The sequence below is a fragment of the Cercospora beticola genome, chromosome 8 (genome assembly GCF_033473495.1).
Source record: "Cercospora beticola chromosome 8, complete sequence".
Classification (NCBI taxonomy): Eukaryota; Fungi; Ascomycota; class Dothideomycetes; order Mycosphaerellales; family Mycosphaerellaceae; genus Cercospora; species Cercospora beticola.
The window spans coordinates 1,619,055-1,643,851 of record NC_088942.1 but is presented as its reverse complement, the minus strand read 5'-3'; the positions used below and the strand labels follow the sequence as shown (position 1 = coordinate 1,643,851).

At 53.5% G+C, this 24,797-nt stretch overlaps 9 protein-coding genes across 9 annotated transcripts; 5 read left to right on the top strand and 4 right to left on the bottom strand.

Annotated features, from left to right (window-relative positions):
• Positions 1–405: 405 nt before the first annotated feature.
• RHO25_011927 (uncharacterized protein) lies at positions 406–1,905 on the bottom strand (the record flags this gene model as incomplete). Its single annotated transcript, XM_023603338.1, has 1 exon — positions 406–1,905. One exon carries the CDS (start codon positions 1,903–1,905, stop codon positions 406–408), a length of 1,500 nt encoding a protein of 499 aa, XP_023454843.1.
• A 923-nt stretch (positions 1,906–2,828) lies between these two features.
• Positions 2,829–4,673, bottom strand: RHO25_011926 (uncharacterized protein; the record flags this gene model as incomplete). The annotated part of the gene is made up of 1 exon (XM_023603337.2): positions 2,829–4,673. The coding sequence occupies one exon, from the start codon at positions 4,671–4,673 to the stop codon at positions 2,829–2,831; it is 1,845 nt and encodes a 614-aa protein (XP_023454844.2).
• A 4,921-nt stretch (positions 4,674–9,594) lies between these two features.
• On the bottom strand, positions 9,595–10,582 carry RHO25_011925 (mitochondrial 37S ribosomal protein uS17m; the record flags this gene model as incomplete). The annotated part of the gene is made up of 2 exons (XM_023603336.2): positions 9,595–10,185; positions 10,238–10,582. The coding sequence occupies 2 exons, from the start codon at positions 10,580–10,582 to the stop codon at positions 9,595–9,597; spliced, it is 936 nt and encodes a 311-aa protein (XP_023454841.1).
• Positions 10,583–10,827: 245 nt separating this feature from the next.
• Positions 10,828–11,574, top strand: RHO25_011924 (uncharacterized protein; the record flags this gene model as incomplete). The annotated part of the gene is made up of 1 exon (XM_023603335.2): positions 10,828–11,574. The coding sequence occupies one exon, from the start codon at positions 10,828–10,830 to the stop codon at positions 11,572–11,574; it is 747 nt and encodes a 248-aa protein (XP_023454842.1).
• Positions 11,575–12,365: 791 nt separating this feature from the next.
• On the top strand, positions 12,366–14,017 carry RHO25_011923 (uncharacterized protein; the record flags this gene model as incomplete). The annotated part of the gene is made up of 3 exons (XM_023603334.2): positions 12,366–13,010; positions 13,065–13,730; positions 13,781–14,017. 3 exons carry the CDS (start codon positions 12,366–12,368, stop codon positions 14,015–14,017), a joined length of 1,548 nt encoding a protein of 515 aa, XP_023454839.1.
• An 894-nt stretch (positions 14,018–14,911) lies between these two features.
• On the bottom strand, positions 14,912–17,177 carry AP1B1 (AP-1 complex subunit beta-1; the record flags this gene model as incomplete). The annotated part of the gene is made up of 2 exons (XM_023603333.2): positions 14,912–15,688; positions 15,738–17,177. 2 exons carry the CDS (start codon positions 17,175–17,177, stop codon positions 14,912–14,914), a joined length of 2,217 nt encoding a protein of 738 aa, XP_023454840.1.
• A 1,592-nt stretch (positions 17,178–18,769) lies between these two features.
• On the top strand, positions 18,770–20,242 carry RHO25_011921 (uncharacterized protein; the record flags this gene model as incomplete). Its single annotated transcript, XM_023603332.2, has 1 exon — positions 18,770–20,242. One exon carries the CDS (start codon positions 18,770–18,772, stop codon positions 20,240–20,242), a length of 1,473 nt encoding a protein of 490 aa, XP_023454333.2.
• Positions 20,243–21,351: 1,109 nt separating this feature from the next.
• Positions 21,352–21,888, top strand: RHO25_011920 (uncharacterized protein; the record flags this gene model as incomplete). Its single annotated transcript, XM_023603331.2, has 1 exon — positions 21,352–21,888. One exon carries the CDS (start codon positions 21,352–21,354, stop codon positions 21,886–21,888), a length of 537 nt encoding a protein of 178 aa, XP_023454332.1.
• Positions 21,889–22,212: 324 nt separating this feature from the next.
• Positions 22,213–22,752, top strand: RHO25_011919 (uncharacterized protein; the record flags this gene model as incomplete). The annotated part of the gene is made up of 1 exon (XM_065603463.1): positions 22,213–22,752. One exon carries the CDS (start codon positions 22,213–22,215, stop codon positions 22,750–22,752), a length of 540 nt encoding a protein of 179 aa, XP_065459535.1.
• Between the last annotated feature and the right edge of the window lie 2,045 nt (positions 22,753–24,797).

The following is a 24,797-nucleotide window of genomic DNA, read 5'->3' as shown; positions in this document are numbered from 1 at the left end:
TGGTGACGATGATGACCTCGATAACCTCAAGCGATACAGCATTCGAGGAGTCTATGGCCCTCATCCGCAGCTCACAACGAGATTCTCGACTCGCGTGGGCCATGTTAGATTTTTGTGATCTGCCTGCTCTCACTTGGCTACTACCACGAAATCTCATGATGACGAAATGATTTAACGACCACGATTTCGACTTTCTACGTCTCGTTTCTTGCACCCTGCGATACCCAACTGCGAAAATACCCTATCAACCAGGAAATATCGACTATTTAATCAATCAGACTTGTCTGCAATGACTAAGAAGATTAGACAGTATAGGATAGTATCAGGACATGTTGCATAGAATTAGCTAGTTGCATCTATATAACGATGACGATTGAATGTCTCTCTCTCCATTTTTGTTGTCGCCTATCGTCTCCTCTCGATGCCTGTTTCTTTTTGTATCTCTTCCCTATCTGTGACTTCACTCTCTAGAAGTTGCGCACTGCTCTCCGTTCTTACTCCTCCATCGACATTACTATCCCCCCTCGTTGATGATGTCTCCTCTCGCTCTCGCGCTTGTTCGGCTGCAAGATCGATCTCGTATTTGAATTCACGTAAAGCGCGGAGCTCACTTCCCACGAACAAGAAACCCATTAGTCCATCGATGACTCCTGTGCTGAGACCTAATGTGCTGAGAAGCATGAGGAGGAAAGCGACGTAATTTCGCGGCGACCACCAGACAGCGATGAGACAGCCGATGGAAATGGAGAAAGAGGCGAAGAAGTGTGCAATTCGCCATTTGCGTTGTTTGCGTTCCCGGAGGTCGTACGAGGCGATCATGTCTTGGATCAAAGCGTATGTTGCTTGAGGGAGGTGCTTGACAAGCGGTGTCGGTTTCGCCGTTGTCGTTGTTGTGGATTGCTGTTTCCGAACCAACGTCGTTTCAATCGAAAAGTGATCACTCAGCGAACACTTCAAGGTCGGATGTCGCATCCTCATCCCAACTTCCACGTCCTGAATCTCCCATCCATACCCCGTCTGAGCAGCATTATCCGCAAAGAAAATATAATCCAACCTCTTCGCCTTCAAATCCTCCTCCTCAGGATCCGTCTCCTTAACCTCTTTCCCCCGATGCAAATCCTTCCGCATCTGCTCACTCCACCTCCAAGTATTAAACTTAGAATCACAAGTCGCCCCATGAACATCCAAACACTCCTTCGCACTCGGCACCCTCCCATTCCCCGCAAGCTCCGCACTCCCCTCCAAACTCTCCGGCCACACAACCCTCCAAACATCCCTAACCCCGCCACCAAACCCCTCCACAATCCTCCACGCCAAACTCCCCGGCACCATATTAAAATCCCCCAACCCCACCACCACATGTCCCCGTTCCCTCGCATGACGCATCAACTTCGCAATTTCCCAAGCCTGCGCCGTCCGATGACAAATATAACTATCATTCGGCTCTTTCTCATAAGGAGCATGTAAATGCGTTCCAAAAACCTCCACCACCTCCTTTTCATGTTTCCCAAACCTCACCCTCGCACAAGCTACTCCCTTTCCAACATACCAATCCCCTCTCCAAAAAGCAGCAGGTCTTCCATTTAAAGGATACCTCACCATAGAAGTTTCTTCAATAGGCCATCGCGATAAAATTGCTAAACCGCCGCCGAAGATTCCGGACCAGTAGAATTTGGAATATGGGAGGATGTGTTGAGTTTGGGACTGAATGGCGAGAAAGTCTTCTTGAGTCCAGCATTCTTGGAGTCCGACGATTTGGGGTTGGGGAGAGGCGGTGGCGATTTGGTGGCCGATTTCGAGGAGGCGTTCGTGGCGAAATTTGGAGATGAATTTTAGGCCCCAGCAGTTGAGGGAGATGATGCGGATGGTGGAGGGGAGGTCTTCTTCTTCTGGAGAGGAGGTCATTGTTTATAGCGTGAAATGTGACGCGTGAGAAGTGTGGAAAGGAAGTAAACGTGGAAGGTGGACGCGTTTCCAGACAGGTGACGTCGGAAATCTGGGGTGAGACCAACAGGCCGCCCTTCCGATATCGATATGAAACGCAGAAAAAGGATTCCTTCCGTTAGGTTCGTCACGCTGGCTAAACAGGTACTCGAGTACTGGACAAAATAAGACCGGGAAGATTCAGAATTGTCAAAGCTCTTTTTATTGATTGGGGAGCTATCTCCTTTGCCCGCTGTGGGACGATTCTTTCCTTTTTCATCTACTTCGTGGCCATCGGTTTTGAGGAAGAGAAACAAGACTCCGAACACCGCTTTCATGATCTCGGAGCTCGTCATCCTCATATCGTGTCCGCATTCCCAACAAAAGAGAAATCCAAAAGAGGCAAGTACATACAAGCAAACAGGAAAAGACGGAAAAACGCCAGTATGTGACAACCTCCGCAACAGCTTCATCCGAAGAGCTCCGCCGAAAATCTTCTTCTCATATTGCCGTTCAACAAGATAGATCTGGCCTCACCTGCTCCTCTTCACATACGCCGCCAATTATGTCGTTTCCAATTCCTGTGTAGAATTGAAGAAAAGTGAAAAAGAAAGAGAAGAGGATCAAGATGCCTGCCGTCATGAGGCATTGATGGACAACCGGGGTAGGCATGTCGAGAAGAGGAGTTATGCTGTTGCCGTCATCTCACTCCGGACTGCTGATCGGGAGTCGGGCATGGTCATGTCATTGTATCGTTATGGTCGTGGCCGAGAATGTGTCGGCTATCTTTGCGTGATGCAGTGTTCAGAGTACAGGTAATGCTAGGGTTATGCAATGTTGTCGAGTGCGCCGCGCTTATGCAATGCTGATATGGCTGGATAGGTCGAGCAAGTCCCAAGCAGATCTCAAGATCGTTTGGCCATGTTGCTGGCGTGCTCGTGCTGAAGTTGAAGCAACTGCTGGTGGAAAGGTGCCTGGTTGGTGATGGTGGGTAACAGGTTGACGCGAGGGAAGGTGTTACTCTGCCGACTAGGTGGTGGAGTCTCTACGAATGGAGACAGAAGACGTGGCACCGGCTCAATCATGCGACGCGGGGCGGAGCGACTGCCCATGGGCGCATCGTCACCTGGCCCAGCTGCATCGAGCATGACATGATCAACTCCGTTTGATGATGATGGCGTGAAGAGATTGGTAAGGTGTTCTCCGCTCAGAGCAGTGCCGACGCTGAAACCACGATTGCGAAGGATAGGCCGTTGCTCAACGGGTGGACCGAAGACATCTTCCAGTGCCCCGCGGCGAGGCTTCTCTTCGTCAGAGCGGAAACGGCGTTTGCGGGACCGTCGGTCTGTCGGCGCTCCCACTTTGAAGTCGAAAGGTGAGTCCAGGGATCGGCCGTTGAATTCTGTACGACCAAGTGATCTGGTGGTCGCCATGCTGTGAAGCAATTGACTTCGACTAGTGGCGGAGTCGGCAGCGAAGGGTGACGCAAGGACGTTGGATGTCCGACTCTCCATGTCTTGGACGTGGATTTGCAGTTCGGACTGCAGCGAAGCGCTCTTTTGATGAGCTTTGGACCTGGGGATGCGATCGAACCATCCCTCTGGTCGTGGCTGCCGTACCTGCCTCGGAGCTGGTGGAGGCTCATCACTGGCCAGCTGTGCGAGAACGCCACCTGGTTGCATGGATGGCGCGGTTGAAGTCATGAGTGACTTGTGCATGTCAAAGAAAGAAGAAGAAAGGGACACCGGTTGGACGGGCTGCGCAGGTGGGCTCGATGTATCAAATGGTGATGGGGAACGAGTGCGCAGCATGCGTGCATAGTGAGCCGATATGGATGGCCGCTTCGAACAGAGCTCTCGCAGTCGACGTCTGGTCGCGGCAGCCTTTGGCCACCTGCATTGCGTGGACTGAAACGAGCTCGGACGGATGGTGTCGGGAGAACCTTCTCGCTGGCGACTGTCCAAGCTCAATGCGGCGTCGATCGAGCCTGCGTTTGCCGGAAGAACCTTGCGAGATTTCCACGTTCGTCTGGCCTTGGTCGCAACCTGGTCGCATACGCCCATTGGCGGGGTACTGCCTGGTAGCATTTTGAACGGGGTGAGGGTGGGATCGGAGAGATAGGCCATGAACGTCATCCACAGGTGGTCGTCCATTTGTGGCGTCCACTGAACGTGGCGTCGGGTCTTGATGCGCTTCGTTTGCGGCGCATCTGCTGGGATTGTGGGCGAGACGTTTGATTTGTCTTGCTGTTTCGTCAAATCGTCGTCCATGAACGGGTCGGTCGTCTCGGAAGACGGGCTGTCATAGCCTCCCGTCGGCATGGAGAATGCGGAGCTGCCGCATGAAGAGATGGAAGAGTCGGAGAAAGAGGAACAGACGGAATTGGCACGCTGGTATGTTGGTTTGGCGTTTGCAATCAAGTCCCACTCGTCTGCGGCGGCGTCCAACTGGCTGAAGGGCGTGCATAACCGGGGCGCGGGAGTCTTGGGAGGCGTGAAAGCGCGAACAGAGGAGAGCGGCAAAGGCAAAAGTAGGTGTGCTGACGTGGGCTGCAGAGTCGGACTGGACATTTGCGTCTCGACTTCGGACATCTCAATGGTCGGGATGATGGAGGTGTCGAGCATGGCGGGCTCCTGGAAGGGCGCGCTGGGGCGCTTCCTCTTGACCTTGAATGTCTGCGGACGAGGAGGCGGCGGCGGGTCTACTGCCAGCTCGGCCTCGTGCTGCTGTGCCTCGGGCGTCTTGGGCATGGTGGTGGGAGAGTAGGGAAATTCGTGGACGGGCGGAAGTTGGATGGAAAGCGAAGGGCGCGTGGGCGACATGGCGACTGCGACTGCTGGGTAAACAGATGGGTTTGGCGGGCGTGCGCGGGTGTGACTGCGGTGCTGTCGGCGGGCGGGCGGTGGGCCGCTGGCTGCAAACGCTGTTCGCGATGCGCTGTCGCGACAGGCGCTGGGATCCGCTTCGCGTGGGCGCTAGGTCGAGTGCATGTCGTCGCTGTCGCTGGCGGAGGAGCGCGCGCGCAGTGGCAGAGCGGTGGTCGGGCAAGGAAACTGGTGGGCGGCGTGCGAGAAGTAGAAAGAGAGGCGGCCTGGGGACTCGGGTGGGTGTGGTGGATGATGCGCGCAGCGAGAGAAAGCGACGTTGTGTGGGAGCGCAGGGCCGGGCGAGACGGGAAGCGCAGCCAAAAGGAAGCAAGCGAGACTGGGGCCGGGGGCGTGCTGGATGGCGCTTGCCATCGGTGATGGGCACGCTAAAACCTACGCAGCGCACAAGCCCACACCCAAGATTCGCATCCAACATCCTCTGGGAATCGCGCGCGGCCCTTGCGATCGCAGTGTCAGCCTGCCCGCAGTGCCTTGGTTGACGGCACAGCTCGTCGCGTCGCATTTCGCAGTCGACGATTGACTTTTGCGCGCGTCGACGTCGCTGCGACACGGCGAGCAAGCAGCAGCCGGTCGCGCAGGCCCGCCGAACGGCCTTGGAACGGGCAGCTCGCGCGTCTCACGGCAGCTCGCAGCGCAGCGCAGCAGACAGCCTCGTTCTCGTGCTGCTGCTGCTGCTGCTGCTGTTGCTGCCGCTTCTCGTCACGAACCACTGCAGCGGTCAGACGGCGCCTCTGTGCTGTTCCCCTTCGCGCAGCAGCCCGGCTCCTGTGCCAGTGCATGCTGGGGTGGAGCGGCCTGCAGCCAGGCCCGCGAAGGGCTTCAACGCCTGTATAGTGCTGCAGTAGCAGAATGCACTCGCTCGTGACTGGCCCACGTTGCTGAATTTCTGGCCAGCACAGCTCGCTACTGGCTCAGCGCTGCACTTTGCTGTCCATGAAGCTCACCACTCACGAGCTGCCCAGCTGTGTGCTGTGTGCTGGAGGTTGGGCAGGTGACTACTACTCGGTGACTCTCTGCTCGACGCGCTTCGACGCGTCGCTTTCCATTTTTCGCGTCGGCGCTAGAGCCAATGCGTCGCGACTACTTCTCACTACTGCATCTCACATGGACGCTTGACGACGCAGGGTGCGAGACCAGCGTGCACGCTCATCTCACTCCCAGGCCTCCTTCGCACGCCGACCGCCGGCAGGCGAGCGTCGTGAGTTCTGCCGATTGCGACGCCGTGCTGCTGGCACTCGGAGCTTCTTCGTGCGCTGAGCCATTCGTCAGCATCCTCGACACAGTGCATCGGAAGAGGCTGGGCCCAGATGCAAGCATATGCTCGCCGCTGTGACCGCTCTCGGAGCGCGTGCACGCTTCATCTCAGCGGCGCACTCCATCTGACAACTGCCATCACGATCAACGCGCACCACGAGGCAGCATCGCGAGATGCACTGCTCGGCGAGCGGCATCGTTCGATGTGCAACTGCTTTTTGGCCCCAGTGCAATCACGCCGCTGATGAAGAGCTTATTTCGGCGATTTCATCATGATCATGACGAGTGGCCCGACGTCAGGGCGGACGTGCGAGCAATCTGCGGCAGAGGCGCTGCAGCGCAGCCTTCGTCGTTGATCAACGAGTTCCTGGCGCGCACGCGCAGCGGATGCTTGCACCGTGGTGCTCGTGGAAGTGCCGAGACACCTGCGACACGACATGTACCGCCTGCCCGTACTCGCAGTTCGCTGCGACGACAGGGCAGCCCTCTGCACGGAACCTGCGACGTTGGGCGCAGGAGCAGGCCTGACCTGCCTTGCGCAAAACCATCACCACCGCTCGAGCGAGGCCTGGAGGGCGATGTGCAAGGTGCAAAGCCAGTAATCTCCTCGCCGTGAAACCATCCACCGCGAGCACAGGTGCGTTTCGAGCTCGCAATGGTGGGCGCGCGTCGTTGGCGTTGCCAATGGCTCCGAACTCTTCAAACTGGGCTGCAGCTACGAAACGTCTGCGCTGTCCACGGAATCCATGCCTTCAAGATCGTCGCGGGCTCCTCCCCGGTTTCCACGACGCCTTTTCACTTTAAGCTCCAATCCTCTGGTTGCAGTGGAAAAGCTAGATTCTCAATGGCATTTCCCGTCTGGGACCATGCTTGGAAGGCTGTCTTCCTATTGGACATCCGTGCCTTATTGGACGACCTCGTCTTCTGCAATGCCTCTCACACTGCAGCTATTGTGCTGTCGATACTGTAGATGCGCTGCAAGATACAAGCTGACCTCCGTATGCAGCAATGTGATAGCGCGAGCTGTACCGCACACCACCATGAACATCACCGAGCCAAAGTGCGTAAAACATTGGTCCACTACAGAAGCTGCCGCGGACGGCTGCGTCGTACTATGCAAGTCCACGGGATAGACCACCCTCCTGGTCGTTTCCCCTCAAAAGCACCAGAACTGTAGGGTGGCATGCACAGCATTGGCCACACATGCGCATGCATTCACAACCAGAGTAGCCAATGCGGCGTCTGTCAAGACGACCATGGTGCTTTGCACGCAGGCTTCTGGTGACCGAAGTCGATCATCGCTCGTGACGCAGCAACAAGAAGACCATACCGAAATCCTCCGGAAAGCTCTGTACACCGAAGTGCAAGATCATCGCAAAGCTCTCCACTGTGGTGGCTTCCAGAGCCCAGGCTCACATGTAATCGCGCCGCCGAGATCCGAAAATATCTCCTAAGACAGGACATGCACGCTGCAGGCTGGCCTGTGATGAGGCGGTCACGGAGGACCTGCAGCTCTCGTGCTCATCGTTGCGCTGTCCAAAGTTCAGCATGGACGCCTGCACAAACAATATCGCCGTCAGGCACAACTCATCACAATCCTAACGAGAAGCAGGGCCAGGTCACTCGTCCTCGTTCGGCCATCGCAACACCACGTCGAGAACCAATTCATCGTTCTCTGCCCAATCGCGGCATCTCGCACAAGCTGCATGCTGAACCAAATTCGTGCCACCCAGCCCGGCCAGCTCTCACCACTCACCAAACGGAAGAGCTTCTCCTCTCTTCGCTCTCGCCCACGCCCGAGCCGGGCAGCCACCAGCTAGCCCACACCTCCATCACAGTGCCCAACAACTTTCCCCCAACCGGACGGCAAGACTTTCCCACCTCCACGCCATGTGCAAACTGCGCAAAAGCGAATCCGCGGCGCACGAGCTACAGATCTGGTTGTTTGTCGACATAAACATCATCATCCGGGGAATGAGAAAGCTGGGTCCCGGTCGACACAGCAACGACGGGGGCTTCTTTTTGGTGCTGGGTGGCTCGGAGCCGTGGTTCGTTTCGAGGCTTTCTCCACGTTACACGACGCAATCTGGCTCCTTGCTTTGCTCGCTTTTGTGCATGTGAGATTCGGTGATGTGGCGCATTTATTGGATCTTACAATCTGGCTGATGTGTGCTTTTCTTTCGATATGGTCACACGCAGAGCATTGAGCCCTCGGGCTTGAGCCAAGGGTAGGATTTATGAAAGTGATGCGGGTTTTTGGCCGTGTTAAGTCTTTGCTGATGGTGGTGCACAACAATTCGGAGAATCTGATTCGATGTTTGGTATTGCTTGTGCTTTTTCTATATCTGGCGAAAGGTCCACTCTCCACGAGCACACAATTGATCGTCCGCAGGCTTCACTAGTTCTATCCGCCCTTGCAACATCAGACCGAAGGATCGGAAAATCATTCCCACCTCTACGGTGTCCATTGTGCTTCCTTGACCTCACTTCCCATATTAGGTAGTAAGTGGACCGCGTCCACAAGGTCTGACTTCAAGCATCAAATACATGAGTCGTAGCAGCACATGATACAACGTAGTAGGCACACACACCCACAAGCAGGCAGGGCCATGCACCAAAACCCCAAGTCACCAGAAAACATAACAACCTCCAAGGCTCTTCGTTGATCGCTTTCGTTTTCCCAGCAAGGGAGGGATTCGAAACCACCCTTACTCGCCAGAACCTGTGAGTCGTTTCATCTTTGTCAAAAACTACCTTTTTTCTTCACGCTCGACTCGAAACAAAAGTCTAAGTCTTCTGCCCTAGCCTGGAGAGTCGAGACGTGTTGTTTTCCTTTCTACCTTGACTTTGAGTACGCGTGTCAGGACTAGTGTGCCGGTCTGTCATTGTTTCGAATATGACTTGCATATGTATGTATGTAATGCGGAACGGATGGGGGGGATGAAAGTCTGATAGTCAGTATCCTAAGCTTTATTTTCATTGTGGAGAGAAAGGTATTAACGGTTTCGATGGTCGTTTCGTTTGCGGCTTGGTTACTGTTTCCTTTTCTATTACTATTTCGCAGATTTGCTCTTGCAGTCGTTAAGTTGGATCCAACATTTTGGGTTCTCGTAGACAAGGGATTTTCTTCATACGAACTCTCTGGAAGAATCGTGGAAAAATCGTACCAGTTTACACACTATCTCCTCTTTCTGATGTGATGCTTGGTCTTCATACGGCACTCTCGTGTCCGTTGGAACTTCTCGCACTTTGACCTGGTCAGGTTTGCTAGTCAGTGGCTCGGTCATGTGTATACGATCTAGGCATTGATTTGGGTCTCGTCGGTGATTTGCGATGATTCGTCGCAATCTTCCCACGGCTATGTTTGCTTCTCTTCATCAACTCTTTTCTGTTGGGCCCGCGACTTTGTGATCTAGACGTCTAGTGCTAGGTGAGGTTCGGGAAAGGGTACTGTTGACTGGTGGTGTACATTGTGGTGGTTGTACATAGTTCGTTCCTGTTACCCGCAGAGGTCCCAATTGGCCGCAACCTATCTCAGTGCGGAGTCGGACGCGAGTCCTTCTTGAGCGAGCTTCTCACCCTTTTCCTGAGCTTCGAGCAGATTCTCCTCCGTCTTTCCCTCTAGCTTTGTTCTCTTCCGGGAGTTGTGTAATGAACGGTCATTGATTTCACCCACCTCGTGTTTGCCGACTGGCAACACTCCCTTCGGCAACTTCTGACCTTTCTCGCCTAGCAAAGCACCGCTCTTGGGCGTCCTTTCTTCCCGGATTATTTTCGGCACATTCTCCGTCTTGCCCACTCCAGGCTTCGCGCCCGCTCCTGGATCGAGACCCATACTTCTCAATTGCTGAATCGCATCTTCTACTCCATCGGCAGCTTGTCTACGCAGCTCCCTTCGCTCCAATTTCACGAATCGTTTTGCCTTATACGCTGCCAGTCGGTCCTCCGGACTAGGTACAGGTGGCCGTGATTCAATGGGATTTCCGAAGGGAGACACGATCTTCGAGACAACGTGTTCGACCTGAGTGCTGACTTTGAGTCGGTGCAGCTCAACCACATCGCCTGTGACAAGAGAGTTGTTGGGATCGTGCACCAGGTGGTTTTGATCAGCGCGGTAGTACTGTAGATGTGTTAATGCTGCAATCATGTCCCTTAGCAGCGCGTCACCCTACCTTCTTGATTTTGTTGTTCCATCTCTGACCTGCAACGCGCACCCTCACGGTCTTGTCCATCTTGCCATGGCTCACCACAACTCCCACGATCTTCTTGTGAGGCGCCACTTTCTCCCATTGCTCCTGCTCTGATATCGGCAGTGTCTCTGCATTAACATGTGATAAATACTGGTCTGGCAGCTTTCTTTGTGGGAGTTGGCGCGATAGAAGGTCTGCAGTCGGAAGCTTTTGATAAACGGTAGAAGGCTGCGCCTGCGTTGCAAGACATCGCTGACATATCCATTGAGGCTTCAAGGACTTCGATGCTACATTCCGTAGCGGGATCCGCAAGGCGTGTTGGCTCATGATGGTGATGATGCTTTGCCTGATCGCGTGTGGTGGAACGTACTTGACCCAGGAGCACTTTCTCGGAGCGTCGGCAAAGCCAAGACCTTGCGACAGTCGTTTCCCCGGCCGTCACGGACCAATAACACCTCCACCACGTGCAACAGGCTACCGCCGGGCAGAAACATTGATTTGTTCTGGCACAAGACCAGCTGCAGACGGCCCTTATCTCTTATTTCATCTCTTCGTGCTCATACATCGACGCCATGGCCTCAACTGGAAGCCCTCCGAATAAGCCCACGGGCGACGCAGTTCCCTCATCGACACTCAACACTCTCCCAGCGGTGTTCGCCTGCATCATCTATTTTGTTACCCCAGCCCTCTACTATGGCACAGAGTTTTACGTATCTCAGGAACACTCCCCATCTTATAGTTACAAGGAACACTACACCTCACAGCTTGCTGTCTCCGAAGAATATGTCGACAAGAAGACAGGACGCCTGGCAGTCTCACCGCGAGGTAATTTGATGAATCTCATGTTCTTTTCGCATGGAATCCTCTATTTGCTCGGTCAAAGACTTCTCCTCAGTAGCTTCAAGGCACCAAAATTGGCCAAAGCAAGAACGATCGCTGCGGTCGGTTACATGATTGGTAGCACTCTGCTCGCGGCAATCCCAGCTGGAGACAAGGAAGAAGAAGCCGGTCTTGCTCCCTTTCACATTCTCGGCGCAGTTCTAGCAATTGGTTCCGGAAATGTGAACTCATTGCTCACTGGTATTGCTGCTGAGCGCTGGGGACTGCATAAAGTTGTGTCGCTGGTCTCTGGTATCATCGGACTGGTTAGTTTTGTTGCCTTTATTACCGTTGGCGATAAAGGGCCCACGCCTGGACTATATCAAAGAGCCAGTATCTACCCAATAGAGGTCTGGATGTTCTTCACGGCAGATATGTTGATGGGTGAAATCTCAAAATTCATGAAAGAGATGGACCAAGAAATAATCAAGCGGGAGTGATTGGCAACCATTCTAGCTGGCTACTCTTGACGACTTGCGACCCTAAGTTTTGGGGTACCTGGATCTGGCACGAACGAAAGCAATTGACAGCTTATCAAGAACTTCTTCTTGCTCATAGGGCCTTCAAGCGCATGCTCGCTTTCATATCAGGCCCCTTAAGCGGTTTATTGAACAGCACATCGAAGAATTTTGGCGCCGCAGCGTGATAGTCTACGCGACATGTTTCCTACAGGACATGTTATGGTCATTGGACTAGAGGATAAGACGTTTGACAAGCTGCACGAAAAGTTGTGCACGCTGCACATTCACCAGGCAAGGCCATCGGAATGCTGCACTGCGAAAGCGACTGCATACCATTGTTACACCCGAATGCGAAAATACGAGGTTTGCGAGGTTGGGTGCAAAGGCTAAATTGTGCAAGTTATGCGAACGCTCCAAACCCCTTTAGCCGCCACATCTGCTCGGTAAAGCACTTTGACTGGACGCCACATCTCTATGGCCTCGAATCCTACCGCCTCCTTGGCTCGGCACAGATACGCCGATGGCTTCGACACTGCACAATCTACTCCAGGAAACGTAGATCCCGTGCAATGAACCTCCCGATCGCAATGTCACCACCGACCACCGACACCACGTGGTCGTGCTTTGCTATTGCTTGATTCTTCGTGATGATGTCTTGACTTATCTCTGTCCTCAAAAATTATCTCAAAGTGATCAACACAGCTCCGCCTTCCAGCGGTGGCACAACATCATCGGGACAGACCAGAGCTTAAGCTCATCCCTCCACAAGAATGGCCGACGCGCAACGAACGCCGCCGAGGACCTCACTAGAAGATCGAAAGGACCATGAAAGAGACAATATATCGAGACAGGACAGCCCGTCAATTGACGACGTGGAAAAAGCAGCCATACGACAAGAAGATGGCCAGAATACTTCCAGTCAAGATCCCAATATTGTCGATTGGGATGGCCCCAATGATCCAGCGAACCCTCGAAATTGGACAACGAAGGCGAAATTGATCAACACCGCTCTGGTCATCGTCCTCTGCTTCTTGACTCCGCTTGCATCAAGCATGTTCGCGCCCGCCGTCCCAGATGTCCTGCGAGAGTTCCAGACCAACGCCGCAACGATTCCCGAACTCGTGGTTTCGATATACATTCTGGGCTTCGCTGTCGGTCCTCTGTTGATATCCCCGCTGTCAGAGATGTATGGGCGATACCCGGTGTATTTGATCTCGAATATCTTCTTCATCATCTTCACGATTGCCTGCGCGGTGGCGAGCAGTATGCCGCAGCTCATCGTCTTCAGATTCTTCGCTGGATGCTTTGGTGTGTGTCCTGTTACGCTGGGTGGTGCGTCGATTGCGGATCTTGTTTCCCAGGAAAAGCGAGGGCTGAGCATGGCCTTGTTTGGTATGGGACCCCTTCTCGGACCAGTAAGTTCATGAGTTCCTTCGTGTTGCGGCTATACAAGCTAACCACGGTGAAAGGTCATTGGCCCCATAGCCGGCGCTTACCTTGCAGCGGACGCGGGCTGGAGATGGACTTTCTGGGTCATCACCATCGCCTATGGCGTATGCACAGTCGCTCACGCTCTGTTCTGTCGCGAGACGTTCTCCGTCACGCTCCTCGATCGCAAAGCAAAACGCTTGCGAAAGGAGACAGGCAATGTCTCCCTCCGCTCTATTCAGGATGATGGCCTCACGCCCAAAGCTCGCCTTTCCCGAGCTCTCATTCGGCCATTCAAGATGCTTTTCCTCTCACCAATTGTCAGCCTAATGGCAATCTACGGCGCGTTCGTGTACGGAGTCTTATACCTGCTCTACACGACGTTTACCTTCGTCTTCATGGAATACTACGGCTTTTCATCCTCCACTGTGGGATTGACATACCTGGGATCTGGTATCGGAATGTTCATCGGGCTCTTCTTGATCGGTGGCGCCTCAGACAAGCTTTTGAAGTCCAAAGCTGCGAAGAACGATGGCGACCTGAAACCAGAGTATCGACTCCTTATCCTCATGTACACGGGCTGGCTTATACCTGTTGGGCTCTTCATTTACGGCTGGACGGCAAACTACCAGATCCAATGGGCCGTCCCACTCTTCGGAACCCTACTTTTCGGTATTGGCATCATTGCCGCCTTGATCTGCATTCAGGTGAGTTCTTTACAGATTATTGAAGAAAGCTCACTGACGAGCTATCGCAGCAATATGTCATCGATGCCTATTCACTTTACGCAGCTTCCGCCACTGCCGCAATCACAGTCCTGAGATCAATCGTTGGGGGTCTCCTACCTCTGGCAGGGCTGAGCATGTACGACAAGCTAGGGCTTGGCTGGGGCAATAGTCTGATCGCGTTCATTGCGTTGGGAATGACGCCGGTGCCGTTCCTTTTTTACTTCTATGGTGAGCGTATACGCAAGTCTCGGGTTGTGAATCTGTAGAGCATTGATGCATAACTTCTCAATTCATCATATTTGACATCGCCGCTGTGGCTGCATGGGCTTTTGCATGTTCCACAACAGCCCTCGTTCATGTTGCTTATGGTGTCTCGAGAAGAGCCGTTCCGAGTTGGCTTGCATCAAAAGATGCCAGTAAAGACAGAATGTCGCGCAGTGTCTCGCAGATGCACTGGATCACTATTGTGCTGATCAATTGTGTGCTTTAAATATGAGTTGTGAGCGGTGTGAAGATGGGATCGTGGAAAGCGAGCAGAACAATGCAATTGAAACCTCTGGCAATACTGTTCACGCCATAAGTCCGACCTCAAGGGGGCAGGCCAAGGGCTGCAATCATTTTGTGGGTGATTGTGTTGTGATACGGGCTGAAGTGGAATATATGTCGTGCAGCGAGCATAGCTTTTGTGATTACTGGATTTTGTGCTCGGCACACGCTTGGGCATGCTTTTGTCTACGTCGTATCGTTACATACGCCTGTTTGTTGTGTTCGTAGCATCTCTGGCATCAAGCCGTACAGTATGTTGCATCGCGCGAGCCAGTGCGGCCCCCTGTAAGAATTGTATGACGCTTGCTGAGCTGTCCTGGGTGCATTCGTGCCGCTGTTCTGCGACTTTCACGTCATTGGCAATGATGTGGCCGCGAGCTCGCACATCAGGCACGAGGCTACGCCGGGCTTCAAGCTTCATGTTGTGACTGGCGTGTTCCGGTTTCCTTATGCGACGAACATCGTATACAACATTCGTGGGCAACGGTTGACTGGTTGCTCGTCGTCATCGTTGGGCAAGCTGGTGTGAGGCGGGACTAGCACTGGAGCTGGCTTCTGGGCATGACGGCTCAGTGTCATGTTGGCAGTGTATTGCTCTGCAACTCATCCTATGTTCAGAACAGACCTAAAAGATCTTCGTTCGTCTTCTTGCCTCCGCCATTCATCTGCGTCTGCGGTGGAGGTGGCTGATCATCCATGCTCATCCCGGAAACCCCATTCATAAGATCATTGCTTCCTCCGCCGTTGGCGTTTGCAGGCGTTGGATCACCGCCAAGACCCATCAAGTCTTCGAGTCCACCACCAATTGCTGGTGAATTCAGCGCTGGACTTGCGACACGTTGAGGTGTACCAGCAAGCCCTTCTAGTCCTGAAGCGCCAGCACCGGGGGCTTTCTGCATCGATGCTGGGGCTGCACCGTCGAAGTCGATGTCGAGCAAATTTTCGGCGTTGTTCTGTGCAGGTGGTGCACTTGTTCCTGCGATTGCAGCCGAAACTGCAGCAGCAGCGATCGGGTTCTCCTTCGCGTTTTGCTTGGCTTCCTCGATGGCTTCTTCTTGCAGCGCGGAGCTGCGGCCAGCCCCCAGGAATGTCTTCGCCGGCTTGTGGTAGACCGATGCCAAGGTAGATAGGTTGGGCAAGAGCTGATCCAGGAGTGGCGGTGGCAGAGCGGGTATCGTGGACGTAATTTGCGGCCGTTGTGCGAGTACAATGTTCTTGGCAATCTGAGGATCTGAAGAGAGCAGGCGCCAGTAGACGTATGCCCTGTCTCGAACATCTGGGTTGTCGTTCTCGGCTGTTGCTGCCTGCAGGACCTTCTGTACGAGCCCTTGTGCTTGATCTGGCTTCTTCAGGAAGAGCTTGACGACAGCGGTGAGGATCTGAAGCTGGGTCTACGCAATGTTAGCGTGCTGTCGTCACTGATTGGAAGAACGTAATTACCTGTGTGAATTCTTCGTTGAAGTCGTCGACAAAGCCTTCGAGGATGTCACCAGCGTTCGAGATCTTCTCGGCATATTCGCCCACGATCCAGATCAAACTCCCACGCGCCTTGGGATCATCCAAATCGTCGATGCACTGGCAAAGTGTAGGTATTATCCCTTCGTAGCCGGGGTACTTCCGGAAGATATCTTTGATGACAACGATCACCTCTTGCACAACATAGCCGACCTTTGTGTTGATGAGCTCCAGCAGAACATTGACAGCCTTTTCCGTGCACTCCTCGATCTTGATTGCAACCTGCCCAATTGCACGTACTGCTTTCCGAACGAAGTCAACATCGACCTCAACTGCATACTCTTTCAATTCGGCCAGTAGTTGATCCACGTTGGTTGAGTTTGCGATTCGTACCATTACTTCGAGCTTTTGCAATTTCAGGTATGGCGGATCATTGTACTTGCAGAAGAAGACGCGCATTTCTTTCTCGAGTAATCCTGGCTGCTTTTGAAGCAGGAGATCAATATTCCGCAGTGCCACGTACTGTACTTCAGGCTGGCTTGAGATGAGTGTGACTAGAGGTGGCGACATCTTCTTGAGGTAGGTGGCATGTAGAGAAGCGTTTTCAATGTACTGCATGTGCAAGAAGACCGCTTTAACAGCTGCCAGAACCACAGAAGGGTTGACATGCTGAAATTGTGGCACGACCCGTTCGCAGACGTGCTCCGCTTCTTTTGCATCTTGTGGCTTGTAGTCGGCCAGAGTTTCCAAAATTGTAATCCGCCCCCATTCTGTGCATTCATTCAGTGCCAATAGGAGCTTCTTCAAGGTCTGAGCCGTTACCACAAGGGCATTCGTCTCTGGCGCCGCTTCTGTGATCTCTGCAAGAGCAGTCACTGAATTTGCCACGACCATCGGGTTGCTGTCAGCGATCATCTCTTGCAAAGTCTCCAAGAAGCCATTTTCGATGCACAGCGAGGGGTTCAAGTCAAACAACTTGGCCACGCAGAGCGCCGCTGTTTTCCGCACATATGGTGACTCGTCCTTAAGTGTCTTTCGCAGAGGTTCTTCCATATAATCCACCATCTTGTCTACCCTGATGCATCCCATCGTTCGTATTGCGAGCGCTCGCACTAACGGGTTTGGGTCCTCGGAGTCCTGGACGAATGTGTTTACGGCGAGAATACACAGGTCGGGATGTGATTTGGCGTAGTTCATGAGATATAGATACACCAGCTTCTTCTGATCCAGGTCCGGCGTTGCAATGTTCTTTAACACATCGGGAAATAGTGCGGAGACGTCTTTCCCTAATGTCATGGACATGATGGTCTTCTGTATCGATTCCTTCCGCTCCCAGGCATATTGAGACACCAGGCCTGCTCGCAGCTCAAACGTCTCGCCCTTCCGCGCTGTGCCCAGCGCACTCCGCAGCCTGTTGACTGCCATGTTGTGTCCTTTCTGTCGTGATGCAGCTGGTGACGCGCGTGATCGCTCCCTTTTACTCCATACAAAGCCAGACCGCAAGTACAGCTATTGACGTGGCCTCTTCGGTACGCGCTCCGCCGCAGCGGTCCCCAATAGCAGGAAAGGAAATCGCTGGAAGGAAAGGGACCAAAGGTCGCTCGAAATCGTGGCTGGCGGAGCGGGAGTGTCTGGTGGCGGCGTGAGGTCGGTTGGTGTTTGCTGTTCAGGCCAAAAGTCACGGGAAGTGGGCTGCTGCTACGCTGTGGTGCAGATGTCACAGCGTTCTAGCCAAGAGCGACTGCCGTCGAACACCCCTAAAGCACAAATCTTACCTCGACATCACTTGCATCGAAAGCACACTGTATCGTTCGGTGCGGAGGGTGGTATCACATCGCGCATCATAGAAATGGTACGGAAAACATGGCATCTGATCATGAACAGCGGCTCATTCCCATACAGCCGTCCAACTTGCCCAACCTTCGCCGACTGTTCGTCGAGGCACGGACCGAAGCAGAGGAGAGCGCATATTCGCGCAATGCCTTCTACAACCTGGTGTTATTCATGTCCTCCGTAGCTATCTTCAGTCTGGCAGCCCAGAGGATGAATGCGCAGCGATGACCTGTCCTGCTTTGGTCAAACTAGCCGCCTCACCGACTACTCCCTTTGCTCAGGAAAGCCAGCGATAGTGCACGACTCGACAACGCGACGATGCTGTACGCGGTGCGGAAGCATCGAATATCTGCTGAATGCATCCAGGTTTGGTTACCTCGACAGCATCCTCGCGTTCCTGGCCTACCATTCAGCATGGACTGCATATTCACTGGACTCTCGCTGAAGCATGACCTGCCTGGATGCTTAGAGGCCTCTCGCAATCCGTAGCCTCACCGCAAGAGCTCAAGGGCACTTCACATGCCGATAAGATCACGCTGCCAAGCAAGATGTTACCCATTGCCGGCAATCTGACTGCTTCCCATGCTTTCCAGGCCTTCCAGCATCTGGACTTACTCAGATCGTCAGGCAATCCTAGCATAGCGCCTCATCGCATTTCTGAAAGGTCTATGGCCAGATGCCGCTCACAGCAATCACCGACGCTAGCCGTGGTTGAATTTTAGAGCAAGACGGCAGTCCGGAAGAAAGAGAAATTTCTGGGGCACAGCTCGAAGCGTGCTTGCGTGCTTCCGTGAATCTTGGCAGCATCCGACACGAGCACACCATCCGCTTTGTACTGCACGACGTTGCCCGAGTTCCGACAATGCACATAGCTCTCACGACGTCTCTCGCCACATAGCATATCTTCAACATATACGACCCTTGTGCGCGGACTGGATGGAAGCACTATTGCATGACGGTCGGAAAAGAGGAAAGGATAGCATACCTAGGCGCTAACGCAAACTCTATTTAGACCAGCCGCATGCAGGGCGCTGGCCAGCCCACTGCGTCAACGGATTACTGCGGGTCTTCTGCTGCACTTTTTCTATTGCATTCCCTCTTCACTATCCTTCTTCACATTGTGCGACATGACGAACGGTGTCGATGAACACGATAGCGAACTGCCTGGAGCACATTCCACGACCATGGACGAAAGCTCACCGCTTCTAGCAAACGAACACCGAGGTTCCCCAGACTACGATGACGCAAAGACCAAGAACATTGTTGACTTCGATCCCAATGGCGACCCTGAGAATCCCTACACATGGAGTGATGCATACAAGTGGAGTGCTGTAGCCCTCCTGGCGTTGACAGCGTTCAGCGTGACCTTCACCTGCATCTCACTCGTACCGGTCGCCGGTCGCATAGTAGTGGACCTGGATGGGCACAAGAACAAGTCTGCCAGCGTGCTTCTCGTCACAATCTGGGAGCTGGGCGAAGCAGCTGGCCCATTATTCATCGCGCCGCTGTCGGAGGTCTTCGGACGATATCCAGTCATGAACGTAACAAACACTCTCTTCATCACAGCAACTGTTGTAGCAGCATTGGCACCTAGTGCGAACCTGCTCATTGCGAGCCGCTTCTTCACTGGACTGGCTGTCGCATCGAACGTGCTTAATCCAGCCATTGTGGGCGACATGTTCATTTCAGAGCAGCGGGGCGCGGCCATGAGCTTGATTATGCTGGCGCCTCTGCTGGGCGGCGCAATAGGCCCAGCGACTGCCGGTCTAATCGCCGAGAAGCTTGGATGGCGATCAATTCTGTGGGCATCTGCTGGACTGGCCACTTTCTGTGAAATTACCTTCTTGCTGCTGTTTCGTGAGACCTTTAAAGTCAAAATTCTCAATACTCGAGCAGCTAAGCTGAGGAAAGAGACCGGTGACACGGCCTGGCGCACTGTTTACGAAATTCAAGGCGAAGCCAATGGGACAGGTCTGTGGCAGCAAATCATGCGCCCTGCGGTCGTGTTCTGGGGCTCAGGCGTTCTCCAAGCGGTTTCGATAGTTGGCAGCGTCAGCTATTCCTTCTTCTACATTCTTTCTACAACACTCCCGGACATCTTGGAAACAGTCTACGACCTCTCACCTGCCGCGACAGGCCTTGCGTTCATCTCCTTCAGTGCTGGCTCTTTAGTCAGTGTAACACTTTGCAACCAAACTCTCGACAGGATATACATTCGCCTTCGAGAAACGCGAGGCAAGGGAGTGGGCCATCCGGAATATCGTCTCCCTCTTGTGATCTTGGGCGGATTCTTCCTATCTATTGTTGTGACGATGTATGGCTGGGTTGCACAAGCTGCACTTCCTCTCCCGGTGATGCTCATCTCTGTAGCGCTTCTGGGCGCAGCTCTCATGTTTGGATACCTGCCGTTGACGGCCTACCTGGTGGACGCTTTTGGCATGTATTCTGCTTCTGCTATGACCGCAGTCATTGTCACAAGATGCCTAATGGGAACATTCCTGCCGTTACTGGCGGAACCACTGGTCGAACGAACTGGCTACGGTTTGGCTTTTACAGCTCTCGGGGGGATAAGTCTGTGTCTGGCGCCCATACCTATCTTCCTCATGCGCTATGGACAGAGGTGGAGGCAGAAGAGTAGCTATACGCGGGACGAGTGATGGAACGAGTTACGACACGAGACGATGCTCTACGATGCGACATGCGTGCTGCGTTTGAGCGATTAGCGAAGGCGTTCAGGGTTTTGGTTGAATTATTGGTCAATGTTATAGATACAAAAGCAGTTCTTCCGGAGGCCAAAGCCATACTTGTGTAGACAATGAGCGGAGCTACAGGATGTAGACTCTCGCAATGATAGCTCTACAGCCATTGCCACCACGTTGTGTTCGAATCATTTCTCACTGCAATACCCAATCGTTACGAAGGATAACACAAAGGTCGACAGGACATACACCGTCAGGCGTGCCGTCTGAATGTGAGGCCCGCCGTGCTGGCGCATACGCCCATGCTCAGCGCAACACCATCCCTCAAACAGTCTAGCGTCGGCGCCGTGCCTTCCGAAAGCGTTGCGCCAGAGCTCAGAGCCTCTTCCTTTCGAAGCGAGCTTTGCGACCTTCGCTCATCAAGCTCCTGAAAGTCCCCATCATTACGAGGCTGTATCGCTACAGCAGCAGTTCAGCTGAGGGCTATGTCCCAAGGCAGCCATCGCACGACATCGGTCCGACCGAGTGTAATGGGTCTGCAATGCGCTGAAGTCGCTGATCATGGTCGCTTCAGCCATATGCCATTGTGAGAGGCTCGGTTACCGCGAATGCATTGAGAATGTGTTGCGCGTCCAGGCATCAGCGTAAGTATAATAAGACAGGTTGACCTGCCCCTAGTATCTCCGGAACACAAGCAATACCAAGCATACACACAAGCAACTGAGCGCTTCCTGCCCAACACTTCTTCATCACTGCCCCGCTCTTCCCTCGGATAATCATGGTCTCTCTTACATCTCATGGCATCCTCGCTGCTGTTGAGATTGCCTTCTTCGCTCCAGCATTGGTCGTCTGCGTTGGAATATGCCTCAAGCAAAACTTCACTCGCAACTCTGGGTGGTTCTACATGGTCCTCATCTCGATCCTACGCATAGTGGGCGCCTCCAGCGTCCTCTATATGGAAACACAAAACGACTACTCATCTGGAATTCAGGGGACGGCAGCTATCACAAGTGCTGTTGGGACCGCACCACTTCTTCTGGCGCTTCTGGGCTTTGTTTCTCGCATCAATGAGAGCATGCGACTTGAAGACCTCTCCCGGAATGTGTTCCGACCAATACATCTCATCTCTCTGGCTGCACTATGTAATTCTTTCCATCATCGGTGGTACCAAGACTGCGCAAGGCGACAAGGATAGCTACGATCTCGGACGCACACTCCTCAAAGTGGGATCCGTGCTCTTCTTCTTGATTTGGGTGGCACTATCCGCGATTGCCATATACACTTTCTGCAGAAAGGCGCATGCTACCTCATCCGAGAGCAAGTTGGTCTTGGCCAGCATCTGTGTCCTGCCGTTCCTGCTGGTTCGCATAGTCTACACCCTGGCCGTTAGCTTCAGCTCTGCGGGCTCGATATTCGCGTACCCGACACCAAGTGTGCCAGTACAAGCGACCATGATGTTTGCCATGGAGGCCATTGTGTTGTGCTTCTACATCTTCGCTGGCTTGTTCACTCCACGAAAAGAACGTAACACTTCGGGAATGAAAGCAGAGGACAATGCTGGCGATTTCGCTATGGAAGGCCAGCGCCCAAGGCAAGAGATCTGAGGGCACGGTGCCTCACGAGCATGATCAAGAAGGTAAATTGGGCATTGGTGTAAGTGAACACCGCAGAGAAAAGCAGGCGGACGGTACGAATGACGTTGAGATAAGGCAAATAGAGAATAGAAGAATGATAGAGCGCCGTATTCGACCTCTTTGATATGCACATAGTGTGCAGAACAATCTCTTGTCTTGATCGGTCGATACTAACGAAGCAGCACTTCGACCATCAATTCACCTGTTCACCTATTGTTCGCCTTCCTCAAAAGTCGATCGTCCCAATTCGTTCACTTTACAACAGTCCCGCATGACTCGACGCGCGACCATCAAATGGCCTCATCGCCCTCCTCAAACGACCCCAAGCAACACACAAACTCAATCCCAACCTTCACATCAACACCGCATACATCGCTAAACACAGAGCGCAAATACACTCTCCCCAATCGGAAAGGCCAATTCCATCGCCAACTACTCAGTTTCCTCGAGCCTGGAATCTTCGCGCACAACACACTACTCCCGACACAATCACTTCAGAGAAGCAACACACTCGAAGCCATGGCATCGGCATCGGAGCGCTGGGCCGCTGATCCCGCCGTACGCGAAGTCCTTCCGAGTCACAACCTCACTGAGATAGAGCAATGTCTGATCGCTGGTATTGTTCCGCAGGCATTCATTCGCGATGAGGTCGAAGCTGTTCGTGGTAAGGCACCCAGGGATAAGAAGGCGGCGGACGTTTTCTGCCAAGGGGGCGAAGAGCATGGGGTTAAGGTGCGGGATTTCGCGGTTGTGAAGCAGAAAGTGGATATGGGCGAGCAGGCGTTGATGGTTGTTCAAGGTGTGGGAATCAAGGAGGAGCGCAAGGAGACTTGAGTGCGATGCACGACTTGAGTCGTGGCTTGCTGCGCTTGCATAAGATTTGAATACCGGCGGGTCTAAGTTGCCGTTGACTTGATTTCCTGGGAGTTGAGCAAGAGATCTGGATGCAGTCACCTGCTGGAGGAGCATTATGCAGTTGTTATGCTCCGTCTGTGGGCAGCTGGGACTCCGCACGCCGCACGCCGCCTTGAACTACACCGCACCGCGTTGGACTCTACTTCTCTACATCAGCGGGTGACGGTTTCTTCACTTAAGTTGTGGTACGAGCGGGATAGGCCACGTCCGTAAGAACAGCAGAAATATGTACACCAGAGTGTATAGAAAAGATACAGCTTAGACTGGAATTGAAAGACCGATGTCCGGGTTTTGGGAGCCAGATGAGAACCAGGTCGAGACATTCTTGTCTCAACTTCGGTACTAGCAAATCCTCCCAGATGTCAATGGCGTAAGCCGCAAGTAGATACTGGCTTCTTGAGACGATTCTGCTTCTCTTTTCACCCGAAACATGCTATTCTCTCTTTCATTGGGCTGTGCACTGCCAATGTCTCTCCGTAATGAAGTACGCACTGGCGCTGGCGGTGAGGCGATGCTTGTAAGGCAATTTCGTCTTCTCGATCTTCAAGTCAGTAGCCAAGAAGTACGAAGACATGTTCCAAATCGATGTTGAAGCGAATGAAGAAGCGAAGCATTGCTGTGAGAAGCGAAGGGAAGGTGTGAGGTCAGCGGCTAGAACTGCCCTCGCTTAAGCCCTCGGAACACCGCCTGTGAAGATTCATCCTTCTCCATCGCCTCATTCTCCAACTTCCTCATCTGGCAGATGCTCACCAACGATTTTGCTCGCCTCTATTCCTGTCATCCCGAAGCTGGGTCTTCTTCAGATCCAGGCAATCGCTCCGCTCGTGCGCACTTTATAACGGATAGGGCTCCGTTCTCACAGAAGCAGTCGGCAAATGCTCCGGTTGAACCGCCAACCATGATCCTGGCACAGCTGGCGGCCACAGGCTGTCATGCGGAGTGCTCGGCTGCGCCGACAACCTGTCAACGGTGCCCGCGATCTCAAACATGCCTGGTTGGATTACTTGGCGTGCATGTGCAGAGAGGTGATGTGCATGTCAGATCCGGCCGGGAGCAGCATCCCGCGTTACGCGGATTGCAAATGCGTGCAGTAGTCTCTGCAATCCTTCCACGAGCGTTTTGAGATCGTGCTGAAATGAATTGCAGAGTTGACGCCACAGGCGATACTGTAGACGGCAGTGGGTACCCCAGTACCACGATTTGCCCACGGAGAGATCGCTCTATTGGTATCGCTTTGGAGCAGTCGTGGCCATTCAGCGAAAAGACTAGCAACATCGACACAGCCCCCACCCACTTTGCTGGGATCTGTCTAATCGAGAGCGCAGAGTGACATCTATACCAGGATCGTGTTTCGCAAAATGACCTATCATAAGCTTCGCCACTATTAGATTGCAACACCAATACAGAGTCGCCAGGTTCACTTTAGCGGCGTTCAATGAAGCAGCCACCACCCACGCTCAAGGCTCAACAGCAGACCGCCTACAGCCGGGCCGGTGCCTCATCCTCAGCTCCATCTCCCTGGCAACGCCGGAGAAGGTCGCGATCCCTGGGGAGCCATCAATGGCAGGCATCGGCCCCCCTCCAGTCGATATTTCTGCTCAAGTTCGCCAGAGACCGCCATGTCCTGCAGCTCGAAGGCGTGCATGAGAAGTCTGAAGAAGGCGGATCCGTGGCGGTGCCTTCGCGGCCACATGCTCGCGTCTAGCGCGCCAGATTCGCTCGACTGAGTGAATCGTATTGAGCGTACAGTAGATACTTCGCCGCGGATGACCAGATGGCTGTTGGCGGTGAGACGTTGTAGCTTGTGATGGCGACAATATGGCGGGCGGGATCGCGTGGGACATTTGTCACGCCCCCGCACGTCACGTCTTGCCAGTAGCGACATTCGACAGAGGTCGCGGCCCGGGCTTGATTCAATGCCTTCGCGAACTTGGCGAGGGTACTGGTACCATCAGGAAAGTGCA